At 40.9% G+C, this 22211-nt stretch overlaps 1 protein-coding gene across 1 annotated transcript in view; it reads left to right on the top strand.

Moving 5' to 3' along the window:
• Positions 1-17626: 17626 nt before the first annotated feature.
• The window catches only part of robo3 (roundabout, axon guidance receptor, homolog 3 (Drosophila)), a 100556-nt gene continuing 95971 nt past the window's right edge, over positions 17627-22211 (top strand). The window contains exon 1 of the mRNA XM_086012482.1: positions 17627-18126. Coding sequence (XP_085868608.1) covers positions 18063-18126 — 64 coding nt within the window. The 5' untranslated portion in view covers positions 17627-18062. The remainder of the gene's footprint in view (positions 18127-22211) is intronic.

Below are 22211 nucleotides of genomic sequence, written 5' to 3'. Positions count from 1 at the left end.
CATGTAGTTTTCGGATGCGTGATTGAAAACGTCTGGTTAACGATTTGCTATTGTCACGTAGGGGTGTTGTTGATGAATGTTACCCAGATTCATTTAGTTGTTTTAAGTTATGAACTCCCAGTTCAGTCGGCAGGAGTGCAACCTTTGGAAATGGCTACTGCGACCCTGGACTATATGTGACATCTCAATATATTCATGTTAAACACATTTTAAAGGTACAACGGGCAAAAAGTTCCATTCAGTTGGAAAACAAAAAGCAATATGGTTGTTGTTTTTCATCACCAGCAATGGTCATCATTTGGCACATCACTGATTCATTCAACTTCCCACAGGTGCAACTTTGAATTCAATCCGATAGATCTTTTTCACCAAACCAAACCAACTGATTGCTTCAAAATTGATAGAATGGGAGTGGCGTGTGTATTGTGATAGTGAGTGGCTATTGTTGACCGATCAGTCAATAAGCCACAACACACAGCTCAGTACACAATGGGAGTCAGTCTCAACAATGTGCTTGGGACCGTACATTCCCTGAGGTCACATCGTGGCTCTGGTCATGTCATAGACATCGTAAATAAAAGCAGACAGTGGAGAGAAAGAGAGAGCAAGCATAATGCATCCCTCCACTCGTGCTCCCCTTTCCTGCTCCAAGCTCTGTCCCTTCTCTACACCAGCCACCGGGGACGTTGTAAATCACAGGGCAAGGGTAGGCGAGAAATCTGAGCCAAGAGCAAGGGAGTAAGGGGAGGAGACATTAAAGTGGGAGCCTGCGCGCTATAAGCCTGGCCGTCTCTGTCATCACCGGGGTCTGGGGAGACAAAGGAAGGAAGATGATAAAGCAGGAGTAGAGCAAACAGATGGGTGAGGACAATGAATACGCAACAAGAATGCAGTCCCATTCTTGCTGTCTGTCACAGCCATCTTCTTGTAAGTCAGAAATCCAGGTAAGGTAGGTTTATTGCAGCTGCAGAGGTAAAAATAATTGGGCAGTAATTTTCTCTGAACAAGGGATTCGGATTCCTTGCTCTAACAGGGAAGAGAAAGCTGAAATCATCATCTGAGGGCTTTCTTGTGCTCTACTGCCTCGCCTACTGCCAAGAAATGTCCTTGCTCTCATGGGGATAAAGTCATCATTTACAATGGTGCAAAAAAAACAACACTTTTCTGACACAGGCAAGATATCATGCGGCTTTGATGAAAGGCAAAAGACATGCATACGTGTGTGTGTGTGTGTGTGTGCACCTTAGTGTACACATGTTTGTGAGTGTGTTTTTGTATTCCTCTTGTTTTGCAGAGACCTATTTCCACCGTCAGTCAAAACCAAAAAGCAGGTCCTTAAGGGAACTGATGTCATGGGGACACAAGTGCAGGCAAGCGTACTCTCAAAAAAGGAATTTATTCAAAAGAACAAAAAATGGAAAAAGGGTACACATGGGTAGATCAAAAGCTAAATTAACAAAAGTCAAAAAACAAGATTCAAAGAAACATACATACACTAGAAGAAAACCTGACATTACATGACTTGGGAGCGTGACTACTGAGAGGAACAGAGACAAACAACACAACACGATTAACTGACAAAGACAGAAAGAAACACGGCAACTAAATGCAAACTAATTGATGAGACAACTGAGGGTGCTGATTAGAAGACAAAAGGGACCTGGTTGACAGGCACAGATGGAAACAATGGACTTAACAAACATGACAAGACATGGACCACAAGACAAGACATAACATGAGACAAACGTTCACATGGCTGTGCAGTTGTTTGCGCCTACCCCAAAATAAGTGCAAAAAGAACAAATAGAAAAAGCCTTATTGCATGTACTGCTCTAAGACTTTTGCAAAAATCGGCATCACCTAGAAAGTTGCACACGTCTACAAAAGTGATGTTGCCAAAGCCCAAAACGTTCCAAAGCGGTCACCTGAACAAAATAAGCAGCTCGATCACATTAGCCACAGGGGAAATTTTGCACACACTAATGCAGTTATCAAATCAGGAGAAGGCCAGCTTGTTCCGCTTAAGCAACCTAGAAATGATGCACTGGGAAGGGACTGCATGCATTGTGCTACTGTCTAGAACTGTTTAAAAGGAAGGCTCAGTGTTCTCAAACTGGGCTTAGCCCCCTCGAAGCAAAGCAAGAACCGTGTCCAGTAGGGCTTTGCATTTCTCCAATAAAAGATCATTTGATACATAGATCCATACATGGGCTACGATATCATTCAAAAACAGTACATTTTCAAGTGGAATCACATGTAAAAGTATTCAAGTTATTCAAGTCGTTTTCTGAGTATATATATATATATATATATTATATATATATATATATATATATATATATATATATATATATATATATATATATATATATATATATATATATATATATATATATATATATATATGAATATTATTTTCAACTATTTACCTACCTAGAGTTTACTCTAGGGAACCTCAGTATCACTGACATGAATGACTATACCTGCGGGCCCAGGTACTTCCCTTACTCTCTTTGAGGTTACAGAGGCTTTTGGAATGTTCAGACCTTTTCTCTGCCTGACCTCTAACATGAGTATGGATGAGGCTCTCACCAGTCATCTCATCTTTTCCCCTCAAGGTTGTGAAGCTTAACCCTGACAGCCTGCAAAGAGGGTTGAAATGGAAGTCAGTGCCACTTTTCACCAGGCTCTTCACATTTTCGCACCAGACAGATAGAAGAGTCATGAAGGAGAGCGCCTAAAGGTCTGGAATCAAACAGAGTTTAAAAAGAGAAATATCCTTGAGGGACTTTCGGGGAGTGCTCATAATGTAGCAGCAAAGGAGATTCTATAGGACTAGCAAATATATGCCCTACTTAGTACTTTTTCAGGTTTGTTGTTGCAGCTGCACAACTTTTGGCAGAAATGCGTCTTAAGGAATTCAGATTGCAGTGAAAATAACCAAAAAGAAATGAAGCGCGTGTCAGCCTAAAGGACAATAAGATACTACTGATACTGATAATCAACTTTTATGAGTGAATTCCTCCTTTCTTTGGTCCAGGTTGATTTGTCACATTCAGGTTATGGAGGCAATTCTTTTTTGTCTGTGGGCGATGTAACAACTATTGCTATTGTTAGAAAATGTCTACTCTATCAGATCTGAAATTATATGCAAGCAGTATCATGCTGTGTAAGGCAAAGGAGAACATATCTTGTGTGCTTTGTTAGATGTATTTTCTGAAATAAATGAGCTGACTGTGTGTATTCAAAGAGTCATTACGTTTCCTTTTCAGTTCACCATACACAACAGCACTGCCCTGGAAAATATAACGGGTTATTTTGCTCCAAATAGGTCAAATAATAGAGCATTAACTTATATCACAGCAGGAATCCGATGAGATGGTTTGAGAAACATGCAGGAGATGTGGCTTTTTACACTGCCTCGTCAATATCTGTAATAATTACTTAATGCGATTGGGTTGGAATATGAAACAAGCCTACTCAATGCTAAAATATGTGGCAGTAATCTAGCAAACGTATGTCCACTTTCAACAATGCTTTCTTTCAATTGTTTTTTCATCATATTCCATTGGTACAACCGAGATGATTTGTTGAATTAATAATCGTTGTACCGTCATCACATGCATTGTTTTTGTGCAAAGCGCAGGTCACAGTTTGATATTTGTGACTCTGTATGGGTAGCTTACTTGGCAACATGGACCAAAAATTGCTAATCTTTAAAGTGGAAGTCAACCCAAACATATTTTTTCAAGAATATGTTCTATGCAAGCCCACTAGTTCAAATGAGGCATTCTGATAAATATTGCGTTTGTGGAATAAGAGTTAATCCACCCGGTTTTAGCCATCTCTGGGGCGGCCATTTTGTCACTTCTATCGACTGAAAATGACATTACAAATGCTCAGGGCTCAGGTAACGACAATCACAGTTCACCTGTTTTCTGAAGCTGAGCCATAATTGGTCGTTATCTGAGCCCAGAGCAACTGTGATGTCATTTTCGGTCGACAGAAGTGACAAAATGGCCGCCCCCAGAGCTGGCTAAAAAGGGGTGGATTTTGCTGCTTAACTCATATTCCACAAACCAAGAAAATTTGTTTGGGTTGATTTCCACTTTAAGTATGTTGATGATATCATGACATTTTATTTAAGATAAGAAGGTCTTTATTGATCCCACAGTGGGGAAATTTTCAGTGTTACAACAGCAAAGATATAGGTCACACAGAGCGGCATAATGTAGCCATTAATGTATAACATTAACGGCAAACATTCAGAATCAATCCTATGTAAATATACTCAGTAACTATGTGTATATATATATATACACACCAATATACATCTACATATAAAGTATGAAGAAACACTCATTTTAGCCTGTACATAGTACAGAAGAAAAATACTCTAAGTGGCAGTGCTGCAATGCTGCAGTGAAATGTAAGGAACAGCATTGGACAAAAATAAAACTAGACTAACAGTAGTGGGGAATGTTGAGTATTGCACAATATAAGCTCAGGTTCAGGACTGCACAATTGCACTAATGTCCACCAGTTTGTAGAGACTACACAATGTTCTTGTCATAGAGTCTGTCAGCAGCAGGCAAGAAGGAGCGGCGGAATCTCTCCTTTGCACAGCGAGGAAGAAACAGTCTGTCACTGAAGGTCATAAATTCAATGTAAATCAAAAGACAGTTAAGAGTTAACCTTATTATTGGAACTGGATGGTTTTCACTATCTTCATGGCTATACAGTTTCACACACTATTGGAAGATGCCTGGTCGGATACACCATGGTTGTCAATGAGCAGGGGCGTCAAAACGGTGGTAAAATTTGGAATGATGTACCAGGACCCCAAGTAAAAAAAAAGTGAATGTCATTTATCAACCATTAAAAAGCTCTTTGTGGTATTAGAGTAGGTGGATGGATGTAGCAAATGAAAATATTTTTCCAGTCAAGGTATACTGGACATCAACCAAGGCTCTGCCTGTTTGTTCACTTGTAGCTAATGGCATTCCTATACGTGCCTGAAAGTAATGCATTTCAGACAGGGCAGCTAACTGCAATGCTGCAATGCTTGAATAACTCCTGTCACACATAATAATAGCACGTTTAAAAAGCTTGGGCTTCCTGTTAACACCAGGTGAGTGCAGGAATGAATTCAGAGGAGTTTGTTTGTTGAATGCAGACAATTTTGTGTGGGCTCTCTAGCAGCTTTGTCCTTGCATGTGTGTTAGAGGGAAGGTGGTAATTGCTGCCACTAACCCTCCTCCCCAGAGATTCAGTGTGCACTTGGAAAATTGGAAGAGTCATTTCTCACCAAGGAGAGCAATGAATGGGAGCTCCGTGGAGTGGGTTGGCAGCGTAGGGTAAATTACAGAGCAGCTCCGCAACCATGTGTGTACTCTGACCCGCTGTTCTGACTCACTTGGACCCAGAGTGGAAGGCTATTTTAAAGAACAACTGCATTTTCTGTCACATGCGTGAACATTGTGTGGAATTATGTATGTGGGATGATACAATGGAAATTGTCTTATTTCTAAATATATCGGTGATGAGAGTGTATTTTAAGGAAAATGAAGTGAATGTATAGTCGATATAAAACGGCTCTGATAAAGTGATTTAAAAAAAAAGACCAAGATAAAACATCAAAACTTTAAAGACAGTTGATTTTAAAGTGGAATTATTTGATTTGTTGTAATTGTACATACACTACATGAATGAATGGAGAGAGAGAGAGAGAGAGAGAGAGAGAGAGATTGGTGCCGTCCCTCATCTCAATCTTCTTGCATGAACTGATGAGGCAAAACATCATCTAAGGCAAACAGAGCAATCCGGTTGTTCAATGCCCTGAGAATGAAATTACCTGGATGAATGTGAATCATATCCACAAGCATTTATGATTCAGCTTTTGCATGTCACTTCAACCGATTTGAAACTCAAAGATTTATTGAAAGGTATATTTTACTTTGAGTATAATTTTCATAAATATACTGTATGTTATTTACAACTTAAGAATGTCGACCATTGTGCGCAGAGTATCCCAATTTTTAGGGCCTCGATAGTTTTTACACATTTGAAATCACTGCAAATATACTATAGCCCATTTAGTTTTGTTTTTATTCTTGGGTGAAAAATCCTACACACATGTAAATTCTCCCTAAATATGCTTTTCCTGGCTTTAATTGCAGCCGCTTTCTGTTCTTTGCTTGGTGCTTTCACTTTTTTATGGTCTCCTTTTCTCAGTAACATAAAAATCAACATCATGCTTTCCCATCCAACGGACAAATTTACTACTCGGTATAGCCTCCATTCATTCCGAGTGCAATACTGGCATCCCATTAATTTGCTTTATTTATGGATAGACATGACCGCATTGCAAACCAAAGCAAATTCCAATCTATAAAACCAGTTGAATGTTAAATGAGAACAGAGCCACAAGGGGTTAACGTCAACATGAACACTCAGATCTCCCCTTCTGATGATGGTGTAGGAGCAAACAGATGGGGACTCCCAGCCCAATCTGTCTCCATACACCCATATCAATTTGTTTACTTGCTCAGACCGTGAGGAGAACGGAAGGTGTGCCTTGCCTAAGGCTCACAGCACAAATTATTAAATAGGGGGACTTTATTATGAGGAAATTGTAAAGACAAAGCGGACTACGGGACAAATAAGAAGTAAAAGTGGGTGGGTCCCATAGAGATGGTAACAAAAAGTATGAACGAAACAACAAGGAACACTCTGGATATCTCGGATATCTCATATTTCTGTCTTCTCATAATCATGAGACATAGTCCACGCAGGAAAAGAGAAGAGGGGAAAAGTGAGGAAGCACGGAAATAAGTGGCCCTCTTAATAGTAATACTTACTTCACCTTCTTCTGGATCCTTCCTTTTGTACTCTGTGCCTCAGAGAGGTTGGGTAGCAGCCAATCTAATTGAAAGGCAGATCAATAAAGAGCTATATTGTCATTTCACCACGCCATTCAATTAATCGATCAAAGGATCCATTCAGTGGGGCCTCTTAAAGGGCCTATCCGCTTATTACCAGATGTGGGTCAAAAAGGTGGACCTCTATAGTGTATGCATTCCTAAATAAGGGAAGAAAACTTGAATATAGATGGGGATTGTATTCATTTATTGGTGGATAAAACATTCATTTAAAGTTCAGTCTAAAACCATTAGTGTCAGTGCATTCCACATTTGTGGATGGCACAAAAAAAAAATAATAATTAGGTTGCCACTGCATTGTGCTGCATTTGGTTACACACATCACTGTACAATCACAACAAGGGGACTGGGACCAACCTTTCATAATAAGAATATTGTTTGGTTTCTTTTTCAAGTGTTTTGTTTTAATAGCATTTGTTTTGAAGTTCACAAAAAAAGTCAACCTCGTGAAAATCATTTGAGAAGTGAGCAAGTTAACATTTATTTTCAATGTACTGTACTTGAACGGAATGTTGCCCTCACTCAATGGGTCAGATAGGCAGATGCTTAGTGTGTCGTGGACTCAAGGCGCACCAAAAAACACGTGAAAAGTCACATTCATATATTCAAATGTTATTGTTTTATGTTAAACATTAGTGTTTAATGTTAACTCTTAATTTGATGTCAAAAGGTTACGAGGCATAAATTGAACGTAATATAGCGTTCCCGCCTCGAGCATAAGAAGCAACGTATGCAGTCACAGCTGAAAGCAAACAGAATGCAAACAACTTGCGCTCCGAGTGCTGGAGTTTCTTTTTAAAGGAACTGCTACAACAAAACACATTGAGGAGGACTGAATAATCTACAACTGGTCCCAAAGCGGCAGCCAGTATGACATTAATCTAAACTGTAATGACATGTTTGCTCAGTATGATTTACTTGGTCGTTAGTAACATAACTATAAGATAAAAGTTTTGAAAATAATTTCCGGTTTCATACAATTTTTAGGAAGTTTATTTGCATGTAGCGCCGCCATGTTTTCGCATGTGCAATACATTCTGGGATGATGATGTAGGATGGTTGCTGCCCTCCTCGAGCAAAGCATAACAAACGAACTTCTCGTATCAGCAAAAAGGAATCAAAATACTACACTGCACGCCTTTTGGATGTCATTTTCAATCAAAGGGGAATAAAGAAAGCGAGAAAAGCTTTCCTAAAGAAAGAAGTTAAGAAAACATTGGGAGGATGCGGTTGGAACAGTCCCCCTGCTCAAAGACCCGCAGCTGTGCTCTAATCGCACACAATGCAAATAAAGTTTACAAACGTATTAAACTGCTAATTATTTTTGAAAATTGTATCTTATTGTTAGGTGACTATCAACAAAATAAATCATCAAGAGCAAACATGTCATTGAATCATTGAGTTGATTTAACTCTTGAGTGCACAGGTAAGTTGCTGTATAGTTCTACACTTTCACAATAACATTTTGTCTCGTTTTAGTTTTGTAGATGTTTCTCTAAATCTTGAATATAAATCAAATGCAAATGCACCTAAATTCCAGTGACTAATGTAACAAACACAACTTGAACTGTACTTTGAGCTGTCAAAAGAAAAACGTTGCTCAATCAATGAACAAAATCATCTCAAATATATTAAAGTGATCTTAGACGACTTTGTAAATATGTCAAAATGACCAAAATTGCCTAGAGCAGAGGGAAGAAAAAATAGAAGGGAAAAAAAACAGAGGAGGAAAAAGGGCAGAAAGAGAGGACAAGTGTTTGCTTCATTGGTTTGTCCAGTTACAGTAGATGTCGCAATAATAAAGTCACACATGATCTGAATGAAATGAAGAAAATGTTCCATTTCCTATTTTAGATTGTGTGGTATTATTTTATAAATTAAAGGCAAATACTTCTTTTATAAGTCCACTGATAGTGTAGTGGTACACACGCCCGAATTGTGTGCGGGCAGTGTGGGATCGATTCCCACTCAGTGACAGTGTCTGTGTGTGCCCTGCGACTGGCTGGCGACCAGTTTGGGGTGTAGTCTGCCTTCGCCCGTTGACGGCTGGGATAGGCTCCAGCAACTCCCCGTGACCCTGTATAGGATAAGCGGTTTGGAAGATGAGATACTTCTTTTATAAGCGCATGTACATTTTTGATGGAGTACAGGTGCAATGCAAAACCTCGCCTAGGGTGCCACTTTGGCTAAAACCCCAGCCGTGCCCTTTCCAAAGTGGCTGCCACATAGGCATGTTGTTTAGCTAGACTGCTAAAATACGCTAGCGTATCGGGTCTTAATTCATACTGCATCTGTGCCAAGTGTCATACATCGGCGGCTGTGATGCATATTTTGAGTGACAAAAAATGTCAAATTATTCATTTTAATACTGTACAGTACAAGATCACCATAATCTTCAAGTTTAGAATGACATCTGAAAAATGTATAAATAAAATTATAAACAAATGTGAAATGGAATTATTCCTCCCACTATAAAATATTTACACTAGAAAGCGCATTAAACATGTTTACATGACATTTTTCTCTCATCTAAAGCACATCTATGTATGGGTGAATGCACACAGTTCCTCCCCTCAACTTCAGTCTATCTGGGATCCCATCACTGTTGTACAAGCAATCATTATCGGTGGTTTAGAAACAGGAAGGAAGTGAGTCTAGAGATAAGTTGATGGCCATTTTTGTAGTCAACAATAAATATGTGATGTCATCGGGTGGTTTAAAGTCCAATCCTGCGATGTGAGGCTATTTCTTCACAAGCAACAGTCCCCTCCAAAAGTACTGGAACGGCAAGGTCAATTCCTTTGTTTTTGTTGTGAAGACATTTGGGTTTTAAATCAAAAGATTAATATAGATAAAACTTCAGAATTCCAGCTTTTATTTCACGCTAATTGCATCTAGATGTGTTCAACAACTCCAGACAGACCAGCTTTTGTTTGAAGCCAGCCACTTTTCAAGTCTGCAAAAGTATTGGAACAGACATTATCAAAGTAACTTAATGTGAATAAAATCTAATGTTTGGTGGCATAAACCTTACTTGCAATAACTGCATCAAACCTCCGGCCACAACAAATCACGACTCAGCTTCAGAAAACAGATGGGCCGTGATTGGTTGTTACCTGAGCCCTGAGCGACTGTGATGTCGACAGCAAGTGACAAAATGGCCGCCCCCAGAGATGGTTAAAACAGGTGGATTTTGCTTCTTAACTCATATTCCACCAACGCAATTGTAATCAGAATGCTGTGTTTAGCCTAGTGTGTATTATTGTAAAGACAATTTGGGGGTTGACTTCCTTCTTTCAATCACATCAATCACATTTTATTTATATAGCACTTTTCATACATAAAAATGCAACTCAAAGTGCTTTAAAACATTCAAAGCAAAACATAGATAATTAGAAAAAAAAAAAAAAAATCCGTTCATGCCCTCCCTCCCAACAAACCCAAGACAGATATCCATTAGTACATCAGCAATCATTCACACACATCCACACAAAGTGCACAACCTGATAAAATGTGTTAAAAAGACATGACAAGGCACAGAGAAACCATATGAGGAAAGGGTACCCAAGGGGAGCTCTCCGCGCCGAGGGGAATGACAGCCCACGGCCACAGGGGCGCCACCACCGTAGAGGCCCGGATTAGACAGGCGGACCCCACACAAAGTGTAGAGGCCGCCGGCCACCCAGACCCAAGGAGTTCCTGCGATGACAGCCCCCGCGGGAAGGGCAGCCACCCCTCCCTCAAAGCGGAGGCTCCCCCATTAGGAAACACTGGAGCTAAAAGCTGACAACGGCAGAGAGCAACAAAACTAAAAGACAGAACAGTAGTATATTCTAAGAACTAGAATCAGTAAGATAAGATAGGAAAAAAATAATCTTCAATCAAAAGAAAAGATAAATTATTTATAAGTTGTTGAAAGCCAAACTAAAAAGGTGTGTCTTGAGCTTCCTCTTAAAAATATCAACAGTCTCTGCAGACCTGACGTCCTCTGGCAGGCTATTCCAAAGGTGAGGACCAAAATGGCGGAATGCAGCCTCGCCATACATTTTGGTCCTCACCCTTGGAATAAATAAAAGGCCGGCGCCAGAGGACCTCAGGATCCGTGAGGGTTGGTATGATAAAAGCAAATCAGATAAATAAGATGGCCCAAGACCATTAACACATTTATAAACTAACAAAAGTACCTTAAAATCGATCCTGAAACACACAGGGAGCCAATGCAGCAATTTCAAAACTGGCGTAATGTGCTCCCGCCCTCTGGTTCTTGTCAGCACCCGAGCGGCTGAATTCTGCAGTAGTTGCAGTGGTGAAATGCTCTTTTTCGGGAGGCCAGAGAGCAGGGTATTACAGTAATCTAAACGACAGGAAATAAAAGCATGCATCAGCACTTCCGTGTTAGCCTGCGAGAGAAACGGGCGGACTCTGGCGATATTCTTAAGGTGATAAAAACCAATCTTGGTTACATTTTTAATATGAGGAATAAAACTGAGCTCAGAGTCAAAAATGTTCTTCACACAATGTGAGGGATTAAAAATGTGTAGTTTTGGTAAAAGCTTCTCTCTCTGACCTTCGGGACCGATAACTAAAACCTCAGTTTTGTCCTGATTGAGCTGTAGGAAATTATCTGCCATCCATGACTTGATATCTAAAATGCAATTTAAAAGGGTATCAATGGGTCCTGTGTCATCAGGAGACACGGCAATATACAGCTGCGTGTCATCAGCATAGCTGTGAAAGCTGATGCCGTGTCCCCTGATGACATCCCCAAGGGGAAGCATATAAAGATTAAAACGTAGGGGGCCCAAAATCGAACCTTGGGGAACCCCACATTTAATTTCATGGGTTTTGGAGGAACAAGTATCCATACTTACAAAGAAATATCGGTCTGTGAGATAGGAATAAAACCAGTTAAAAACAGTACCAGAGATGCCCACTAGATTTTTAAGTCTATTTAATAAAATTTGGTGATCTACTGTATCAAAAGCAGCGCTTAGATTCAGTAGCACCAAGACTGTGAGTTTTCTCTCGTCTGCAGTGCACCTAATATCATTTAAAATCCTTAAAAGAGCAGTCTCCGTACTGTGGTTCATCCTAAAACCAGATTGATATTTCTCCAAAATATTATTTGTATTTAAAAAATAAGCTAAAAGCTAAAAGAATCACAGCAAAAATCCCCTCAGCCCCATTGCACGTGATTAGCAAACAATAGCATTATAATATCAAAGCATTCAGCAGATTCAATTGAAAGACTGACCAACTCCCACTCAAAATCGTTTTAAGTAATTGGTGTATAAAGGTCATTGAATTGTTTTTCCTCATAATGGTGCAAGAACAATGGAATATCCTAAAATAAGACCGCAATGAATCACAGGAATACCTCATAAAACCATGCCTATGTGTGATTAGATGACATATGATCTATTACTCAGCTACACTGCACTGCACCAAACCTCACTGATGGCTTGTCATTGTAATTCAGTCGCTAAAGTGGATAATTACTAGTCTAAATTTGTGCAGTACTTGATTTCACTGACAGCAATGGCGAGTGTTTGACAAAGGCAGTAAAGTAGCAGCATCAGTCACAGCCGAGTGGAACCGCGTACGATGGAGGATTTCATCATGTTTTATTCAATCAAAGCGCAATGCTCAATTAATCAGTTTCTGCAATTAAAATTAAAGATGTACATGCATAAAATATGAACGAACTATCAGGGGTGTTCTAGGGGTTGCTTGTTTCTTGAGTTCTCTGCTGTTCTAAAAGAGAGGCTCTCCGCTTTCTACAACACAATGTGTACTTCAGTCATTTTTCACTTGCAGTGTGTCTTTGTGTTCAACCACATCTATATGCGTTATCCAAGCATACCATCATGCAATGCATTTGTATTCATGGCAAGAGTTGCATGTTTACTATGTTTGTGTAACCTTTAATATTTACTCACCTCAACAGCTCTCAAACCCAATCTTGCCTTAACTGCTTCATTGCAGGATTGCAGCCCTTGGAGTGTCAGGACTCATTGGCTGCAGTTTGCCATATCTCTTGGCACATGTGATATTGCGTTTCGCTTTTCATCAAGGGCAAGCAAAGCATGCACTCAAATGAATTGTGACATTTTGCAGTCAGTGAGTGGAGTGTGTTTTTGTCTGTTAGTGCTGTACCATTTCCCGCGGCATGATTTGTTTGTATACATAGCACCACATTCAGCACAATCAAAAGGTGTTTCACATATAACAAACATTTGCATTCAGATTCCTACTAGTGCCAATGTAAAGTATTCCACTTGCTAGATAACCACTTGGGATAAAAGACGTCACATTTGCTTATGATGAAGATGCGTGAGTTCACCAACTTCTCTTTCCCAAGTAGATTTATTCAGCTTCGCTGCTAGAAACGGTTCGGATGATCTTTTATCGGTTTATTGTCCATTATTCACTTATAGTGCATAACAAATCCGCACTGGGTGTGAGGAAAATAGTCCCGTATACATAGTTCACATGTACAATTCAGTGTACAATACTGTGCATGCATACAATGTACATGAACAGTTTCTTTGCATAATAAGTGCATACTAGGGGTACAGTATTTAATTTATGGGCCACTGTGGCTCGGTTGGTAGCAGTGTTCATTTTAGTTCTAGTCTTTTAACTAAAATGTATTACAATTTTAGTCATAAATTAGTCATCGGATTGTATTTTAGTCATGTCATGTCATGTCATCTTCCAAACCGCTTATCCTATATAGGGTATTGTATTTTAGTTTTAGTCCAATTTTGGTCTACGAGAATAAAGAGTAATTTTAATCGTTGATGAGATGTCAATTTAATACGGGTATCGTTATCGTCTCAATGAACGACTTCTATTTTAGTTTTAATCTGAATAAAGATATTTGTGACGAAAGAAATGATGAAAAATTTTAGTCAATGAAATTAACACTGGTTGGTATAGTGGATGAGTGATCAGTGACCAAAGGGTCGCGGGTTTGAATCCCGGCTCCAACTGTCCTCTGTCAAAGTGCCCGTGTGGTAAGAAAATGAATCCTGGATTCCTCCCAGTGACCTGGCAGAGCCTTGCACTGCAGCAAGCACCCGTTGGTGTCATTATATAGTCACTGTCACTATAATACTTTGTAGTTGTATGGCTACTGCTGTGGCTTAACTGGACTATATAGTTTTATAATGTATTACTTGTCACTGCCCAAAAGGTATCAATTTAAAAATCTGTCTCTTTTCTTGGATTAGATTTAAATTTTGCTTGGGCCTCCTTTAAGGGGAAGTCAACCCAAACATATTTTTTTCAAGAATATGTTCTATGCAAACCCACTAGTTGAAATAAGGCATTCTGATAAATAATCCTTAACTTATATCCCACAAACGCAATATGAATCAGAATACCGTGTTTCAACTAATGGGCCTGCGGGGAACAGAAAAAAATGTGTTTTCCCCTTTAATTACTTTTGTATTTGTCTTGTTTTTCTTTTTACTTTGTTGGTTGCACCTATTTTTTGGGGTAGTTGTGAACAGGGCTTGTAATGAGGAGAATGAGACGTGAGACAGGTGAATCATGCAGACTATGCTTTATTTTATTTTAAGATAATATTTTTATTGTTAAAAATGCTCAACCTAACATGGAATAGTCAACATGGTTGAGATCTCCGTCCATCCTGTGACTTCATTACAGGGCCGTCACTGACCAAATTGTTGCCCCATGAAAAATTGTCATTGGAGCCGCCCTCAACGCCCCACATATGGCCAATTTCCATCCATCCATCCATTATCTATACCGCTTATCCTCGGGGCGGGCTGGAGCCTATCCCAGCTGTCTTCGGGCAGTAGGCGGGGGACACCCTGAATTGGTTGCCAGCCAATCGCAGGGCACACAAAGACAAACATCCGCACTCACAATCACACCTAGGGGCAATTTAGAGAGTCCAATCAACTTACCATGCATGTTTTTGGAATGTGGGAGGAAACCGGAGTACCCGGAGAAAACCCACGCAGGCACGGGGAGAACATGACAACTCCACACAGGGAGGCCGGAGCCGAGATCGAACCCACAACCTCTGAACTGTGCGGCGGACGTGTTAACCAGTCAACCACCGTGCCGCCCTTGGCCAATTTCCATTCAACAAAACATTTTTGTTGGCAGGGTGGGCTGGTGTAATCGGGTGGTGTGGTGGGATTTGGGGGGGCGTTTAACAGTACATACGGTGGCGTTTTTATGTTTTTATTCTTGCAGCATCCATTCAACTTGCGAATCAAACCCGAGCCTCTGGGATGGGAGAAGTCCGGGCCGCTGCCACAGCTCAACACCCTATTGGAAGACAAGCCAGTTACATGTCGCGTGTTCCCTCAGATTGATCAGATGTCAATTCTTGCCACTGGCGCAAAGATGGGACACCCTACGGAGGATGGACAGTGCACAGTGCATGTTCTATGTTTAAGTAGGGGCGGCCCTGCTTCTTTACCACATCAAGCTCGGGAAACCGCATTGATTATTATTTTCTCCATGTCATTTACTGTACAACTGCACCGAAATCACTTGGTATTGTCACTCTGAAATCACTGTGCCTCTGTCGTCACAGTTCGCTGCCATCAGAATTGAACATTCTTCTATTGGGCATGGCGGCAAACGCCCACTTTACTCGACAGGCATAGTGTCTCGTCACGTCATGGCAGCACAAACATGCACAATAAATGGGTTGGTTGTTGTGGCACAGCTCTCTGCAAAGTGCAGTGCGAAAAGACCTTTACAGTAATAAAGGACCGTGTCTGTATTGAGCTTGTGCACTGGTGTCATCATCCACCATTGTGGAAGCTGCAGCAAATGTAATCAGTATTTGTCGCATTTCTTTGGGAGTCAAAAACATCTTCAAATGTAAGAAACTGGTGGCATTTTCTCGACTGCGAAGCCTTACCTTGCAAGAATACACATTCTCAATGATTTGGATCCCAACCAAATTCCAAATACAGAGAGGAGCAGCAACCAGGCCATACTGCCTCCTCTGTGTGCGCCGGATTTCGCAAAACTAGTTTGTGGTATGACTCCCTGGACTTCGAAGCAATTTTAAAATTATAAGTCGCTCACTTATCATGTGCAGTTTACCAGCAGATGGGTGCAAGACCTTCAAAGGATGAAGCCAGTGAACTATCACATCAACACCCTCATTCGGACATGTACCATACCTTTGAAGTTATAAATATGTCATGTACATTTGTTTGAGGTTTATATTTGCCTGCAAGCCGTTTTAATCATGCAGTGATGATTTTTACTTTTCCAACTTAAACTGATCCTTTTTTGCTAAACACGTTTAAATTAGTTTAGTAAAAGGGCAGAAACAATTGATGAGAGGAAAATAGCTCTTTATAACAAATTTATTTCTTACATATGAAAAAAGCATACATAAAGAAGTGCCATTGGATGTCCTTGACAATGTTGTTCTGTCTATATGAAACATGTGGGCAATGTGTTGCATTGGCAAATTTAGCCCAAGGCGCTTGAGGCTCATGAAAAGCCAGCTATAAATCAATAAATACGACAATAAATCAGAGGGAACATCACGACAGAGTACGTCTTGCAATTGACCCGCTGCCTCCAAAATGTCAGACAAACTGATGATGAGGCCGATAATGACACCAATGATGACCTGGCATGCACAAGCTCTATTAATGGCAACATGACAAGGCCTTCTAAAGATGCCATGTGTAGAACTCAGATGCCCTCAATTAGGAACGGCTCCAGGATTTCTTCTCTCCCGGGGGTAAAGAGGGGCTGAGAAAAGAATGTATTAATATGTTTTAGAATGTCAAATAAATTGCGGGTAGGCAGGGGTGTGCAACTCTGGTCCTCGAGGGCCCCTATCCAGCGTGTTCAGCAAGCTCTGAGAAGCCTGATAACAATCCTGATGATTTGAATCAGCTGTGTTGGAGGAAGAAGATAGCTAAAACATGCTGGATAGGAGTCCTGCTGTGGGCTTAACTGGGGCTACACCATTTCTGACAGGGCTATAACCCCCTTGCCCGGGTGTAGCGGCATCCCTGCCCTCAACTACGGTTTAATGTGGGTGTGGGTAAGGGGTACCGTCAGGAATTTGAGGCCCTCACATTGGACTAAACCAAAACCGTAAATTGAAAATACTATTTTCTTGGGCCTCCATCAGTCCTTATAAACCTTGTAAATGTTTATCACTTACACTTGCATGTGGGTTAGTGAGGCCCAGTGATTAAAATAGAATTAATTAGATTAAATTAATTCTTACATGACGGTAATTCACGCTGTTGTTGATGAGGTATCTATATTATTGTAACTGTTTTAATTCTACAACTGCTTTAAGGAGCAGTTTTTCAAATCGCTTCAAAACGTGCTGTTACAGGCTGGCCCTTTAAGAATTACAGCATGCCGGTTATGAAGTCAAGTTTGCTAGACGTAATGCGAGGGCGACGCCTCCAACATAAAACAGCACTTGGTGGTTGTATTAAAGGATTGAAAAACTAGACTTTTTCAGGAGTAAAACTAGAATTTCGCAAGGACAATACCACACAAAAGTCTTCCCGACCAGCCCTAAGAAAGAATCCCACTCGAACGGCACTGTCCACGTTCGTGTTAATTGTGGTTTATTTTGAAAAATCTACCGGAAACATTTTTTTCTTGCACGGTTGTTCTCTTTGGTATGCATTTTGAGAACAAGCAGACAGTCTCGCGTAGCGGACGAGAGAGAACGGAGGCTGAAAGTATGTTCACAGACATCAGGGGATGTTTTAAATGGTGATTCTTGTCAACCTGGCCACTCTGTTTACATTTGGGACTAATTAGATTTTTTCCCCTCAATCTATTTTTTTATGCTGTGAAAGAGGATTCGTGATAGACCGGTCGCTGCCTGCAATCACCGCCGCCTGTCCTGTCATCACCTGCGGCTCTCTGTTAATGGACTGCTCGCTGGATTTGACACCGACTTTCAGAGTGTTGGAAAAGTTACCTTGGGATGTATAAACTCTGATTTCGATTAGAGTAGCGGCTATGGTGCTACCTGTGGAGTTTTGCACAGTTTATGGAGACTTCATCTAACACACTTGGATCTTTTTCAAGACTGAGCTCCCCTCATCTACCTATGAAACGTTTCAGTGTATAATGGAGTATCGACTAACCTTAGTCTCCCTACTGGTTTTATGTGCATTCTGGCGTTTGGCTCATGGTAAGTTCAATTTAGTGTTCACATGGTTCATTTGAGTGATGTTTGCACAGATGCGCCACATATCAGCTCCCAAACAAGGTCTAGGTTACTCCCCCAGGGTTCGTGGACGGCCCATCTAAACTCGAGGGCATTTGAATTCATTAAGATGTAGACAAAAGTCACTCGAAGCTTTGCTTTTAAATGTGAGGTACCATATTTGCTTCCGTTTTTAACATAATGTCATATGCACTTGTGAACATTGCCATCTGTAAACAGATTATATGGAAACACAACACGTTTATTATGGTCATTTTCATGTTTATTACTGGTGCAAAAAATGACTAATCTCTCTCGATTATGCTATTTAAAAGGCCACTCAAACCATCAGACATACGATTATCCCATGTGCTGCTTTACTATGGGACCAGCCCAAGGGACCTTAGATTTTGACCAGCATCTGCTCCCCATTGAAATCTGACATCGGTGGGAGTCAGCCTTGCTCATTTATCTACATTATTAGACCCATTATGAGAAGACACATTCTCTGTACGAATTACAGTAGTGCAGTCTTCAAAATGGACTTGTTAATATGCAGGGGACTGTGTGGGTAAATATGCTTACCTATCTTTTGTGGTTACCTCAGATATACATGGGCAGCAACAATAGTTGTATGATAGGAGCTCCTATGATGCAGTACAGATCTACGCTGCTACAACTGCAATAATTGATCCTACCAAAAATGAATTATGCCTTAGTATTAAACCAGAGACCGCATTTGAATGAAAAACGGTTCCATTTGCTGCTGCAATGCAGATAAAGTCATACTGGTTCAAAGTTGGTACAAGTTAGTACACTGGTTGGTTTTCAGCATTTTAAAATCATAAAAACGTACCTGAAGGAGGATGTTGGTCAGACAAATTTGTGTATAGTGCCGTTATTGTCTATACCTCCTCTCACATTGCCACTGCAGGTACCAAACTCTGTCGTGTATGTGTGTGTGTGTGTGTGTTTTTTTTCTCATGAGCCTGATGTATAAATGGTGAATTGCTTCAAGCCCTTTTGTCAATGCTGCTTCAAGCCCTTTTGTCAATGCTGTTCCCAAACTCCCAGTTGACAAGCCCAGGGTGGAGTTACAATGCGTAATCTGTGATATTTTCATCCATCCATCCATCCATTTTCTTCTGCCTATCTGGTACCAGGAAGCAAGGATGCCCAGACTTCCTTCTTCTCAGCCACTAAGTCCAGCTCTTTTGAGGTGATCCCGAGGTGCTTCCAAGCTAGCTAGGAGACATAATCTCTTCAGTGTGCACTGTCCGCAGTGCATAGTTCAATAATAGCACACTGCTTGGGTATTGGTCAGGGAGGCCATTCCTCCCAATCATGTCATTCCAGGTCTCACTGTCATTGCCCAAGTGAGCATTGAACCCCCCAGCAGCCTCCAAGCACTTCAAAAAGGGTGGATACTCTGAGGTGCCTATTGTTCCGTAGGCAATCTCCAGCCAGGACCCGTCACCCCACACGCAGGTGGAGGTGAAGCCAACAAACAGGCACCCGGTTGGGGGTCATTATACCCACACCTGCTTGGTACCTCTCACCTGGGGCAACTCCAGAGTGAAAGAGAGTCTAACCCTTAAACCCTCCTCAAGAGGACTAGTACCAGAGTCCAAGCTGTGTCGAGGAGAGTGCAGCGTATGTCTAGTCGGAATTTAGCGAATTCGCGCACTAGCTCGGTCTCTTTCCTTGCCACAGAGCTGATATTCCATGACCCTAGAGCCAGCTTCTGTAACCGTGAGTTGGATCCCCAAGGTCCCCACCTTCAACCACCACCCAGGTCACTTTGCACCTGAACGTCTTGGTTTCCCCCACAGGTGAGAGCCCATGGAAAGAGAGACCCATATTATGTCTTGTGTTGTGCCAGGGCCCATGGGCCCTTGGCCCTTTCCTGCGATACGTCAGCACGTCCGCCATATCGGATGTGACCAGTATTAGCCACAAAATCTATTATTATCTATTTGTATTCATAAAATGGCATATGAATGGCCAAATACATCAAAAGTAATGGTTCAGTCTTAACTCATTCATTGTCACTGACAAATTTACTTGTCTCTTCACAGTCAATCCCAGGAATTTATTAATATTTTTTCAAATCTTTTCAAATGTTAGGGTAGAAGAGGGTCTAAAAATGTCTGGCAGTAAATGAGTTAATCTCATGAGTTCTATCTTTGAGTGTCAGTCAGTTGATACCTCACAAATCGCTTGACTTTGCCACCGACTTTGACGTCGACGTACGATTGCAGCACTCAAGGCAGGGTATATGTTCTGTAAATGTTGTCTATGGTAATACTTGGAGGCGGCTGTCACACATTGGTGGTTATGACACACAGTTTGAGCAAATGATTTTACTTTAACGTTCCACCATAATTTTTAAATTTAGGATTACATTAAAAAGCTGACTAACTGAAATAAAAAATAATTACTCATGATCTATTTTCCCAAGCCACTGAGAGCTGCACCAGAGGGATTAAAGAGCCACATGCGGCTTTGAAGCCATACTGCAGATCCCTTCCACATGGGGGAGTTTTATTTACTCTCAGATTCATGTAAGAGATACTGTATATATGCAAACAGTGACTGTACCCCTGAGTGTAATTGTTGGGCTTCAGGGCCTTGCTCAAAGGCACCTTGATAGCAGTCATGATGCGGTCTAGTCTCTAACAACTAGCTCAGCTAGAGCCTTTTATTGCAAAGTTCAAGTCCTTACAAAAGAACTAGTGCTGTCCAATAGTACAGGCACATATCGTGAACCTGAACAGGATTTTTTTTATACCACAGGATGAACATTCTTGTTTCCAATCCTCCTTTTCATATCAGAGGACCCTTCCCCCTATGTTTGGAGCCAGAGTCACCTTTAAACAGTTTGTTAGCCCAGTAAGGTGACACTGAAATCAGCAGTGTGATTTTCAATCATCTGTGTTACCATCAGTCAACACGGTAGTCTCTGGCAGCGCTCTCCAGTGGCCCTCAACAGACTGTGTTTGCCATGCTCGTTACTGAAATAACCGTGGGACGACTTCCTTTCCCCCACCCCAAACAAGCCAGTAACCAGATCAAACAGCTCACACCAAACATTGATATCTACACTGTAATTAGAGGCCAAGCATACAACTCAGTGTCCTTCGGGGAGCAAAGTGCATTTGGTGTAGTGTGGTCAAACTAGCACATTTAACAAGACATTTAATTGTTTATGCTTTTCTTTGCTTTACCATTCAGTGGGACATTGTCATCCACAGTATTTTACAAGGTTGATGTGGCATTGGTGGATCAGCCAAGGACAGTTTGGCAGGAGCTAATAGCGGTCTCTTGGATTTTGAGATAATCCCATTTTGTAGTCTCTTTAATATGGGATGCAAGTGTTGGGCTTTTGAAAATCCCCCCAAATAATTATCAACTTATGACTGGCTAGACTTCCATAATTTAGTTATGCTTATACTGTAATTTAACTTAATTTATATATCTTATATAGTGTGACCTAATCTTGAAGCTGTGTTTCCATCATTTGACAGAAACTGTTAATATTCTGATGCAAACATATTGGAGAGGTATTGATGTGTCATTAGCGGTCCCTTTGCAAGGAAGACTGATGTCATGTCTGTGTGTGGAATGCTGGCCTTGTGTGGTGTGAGGAGCAGCGTTGGTGTCTAGTGTGACGCTATCCTGCCATTCCAGCTGGCCCTTATACACGTTGATTCAGCAGCGAAACTCCTACTGCCAGCCAGCTTGTTCCAGCACATTTTGTCCAGCCTTTCAGTCATGCATGCTCTTTGAGCAAGGTGCAGCAATGGAGTGATTGTCGCATCTTGAACAAATTGCTTAAAACATACTACGTAATATCCTTTGCAGTTGGCACCTTATGGCTAAATTTGGAACATTTTCAACGGAATGGATCTCACTTCAACTGGTTCACCAACATAATTAATTGAATAGGTTCTTGGCCCACACCAATCCCTTCATACAAGTATCCCGCTAACTAAATCAAACAAAACACACACAGCTTTTTGATAGAGGGAACTACATATATGGTGTAATTTCAGCAAGACATAGTTAAA

Source organism: Filicampus tigris, chromosome 17, assembly GCF_054856515.1.
Source record: "Filicampus tigris isolate MCC_2025a chromosome 17, RoL_Ftig_1.0, whole genome shotgun sequence".
Lineage (NCBI taxonomy): Eukaryota > Metazoa > Chordata > Actinopteri > Syngnathiformes > Syngnathidae > Filicampus > Filicampus tigris.
The sequence above is the reverse complement of the archived record's forward strand: the minus strand, read 5'-3'. Positions and strand labels throughout refer to the sequence as shown.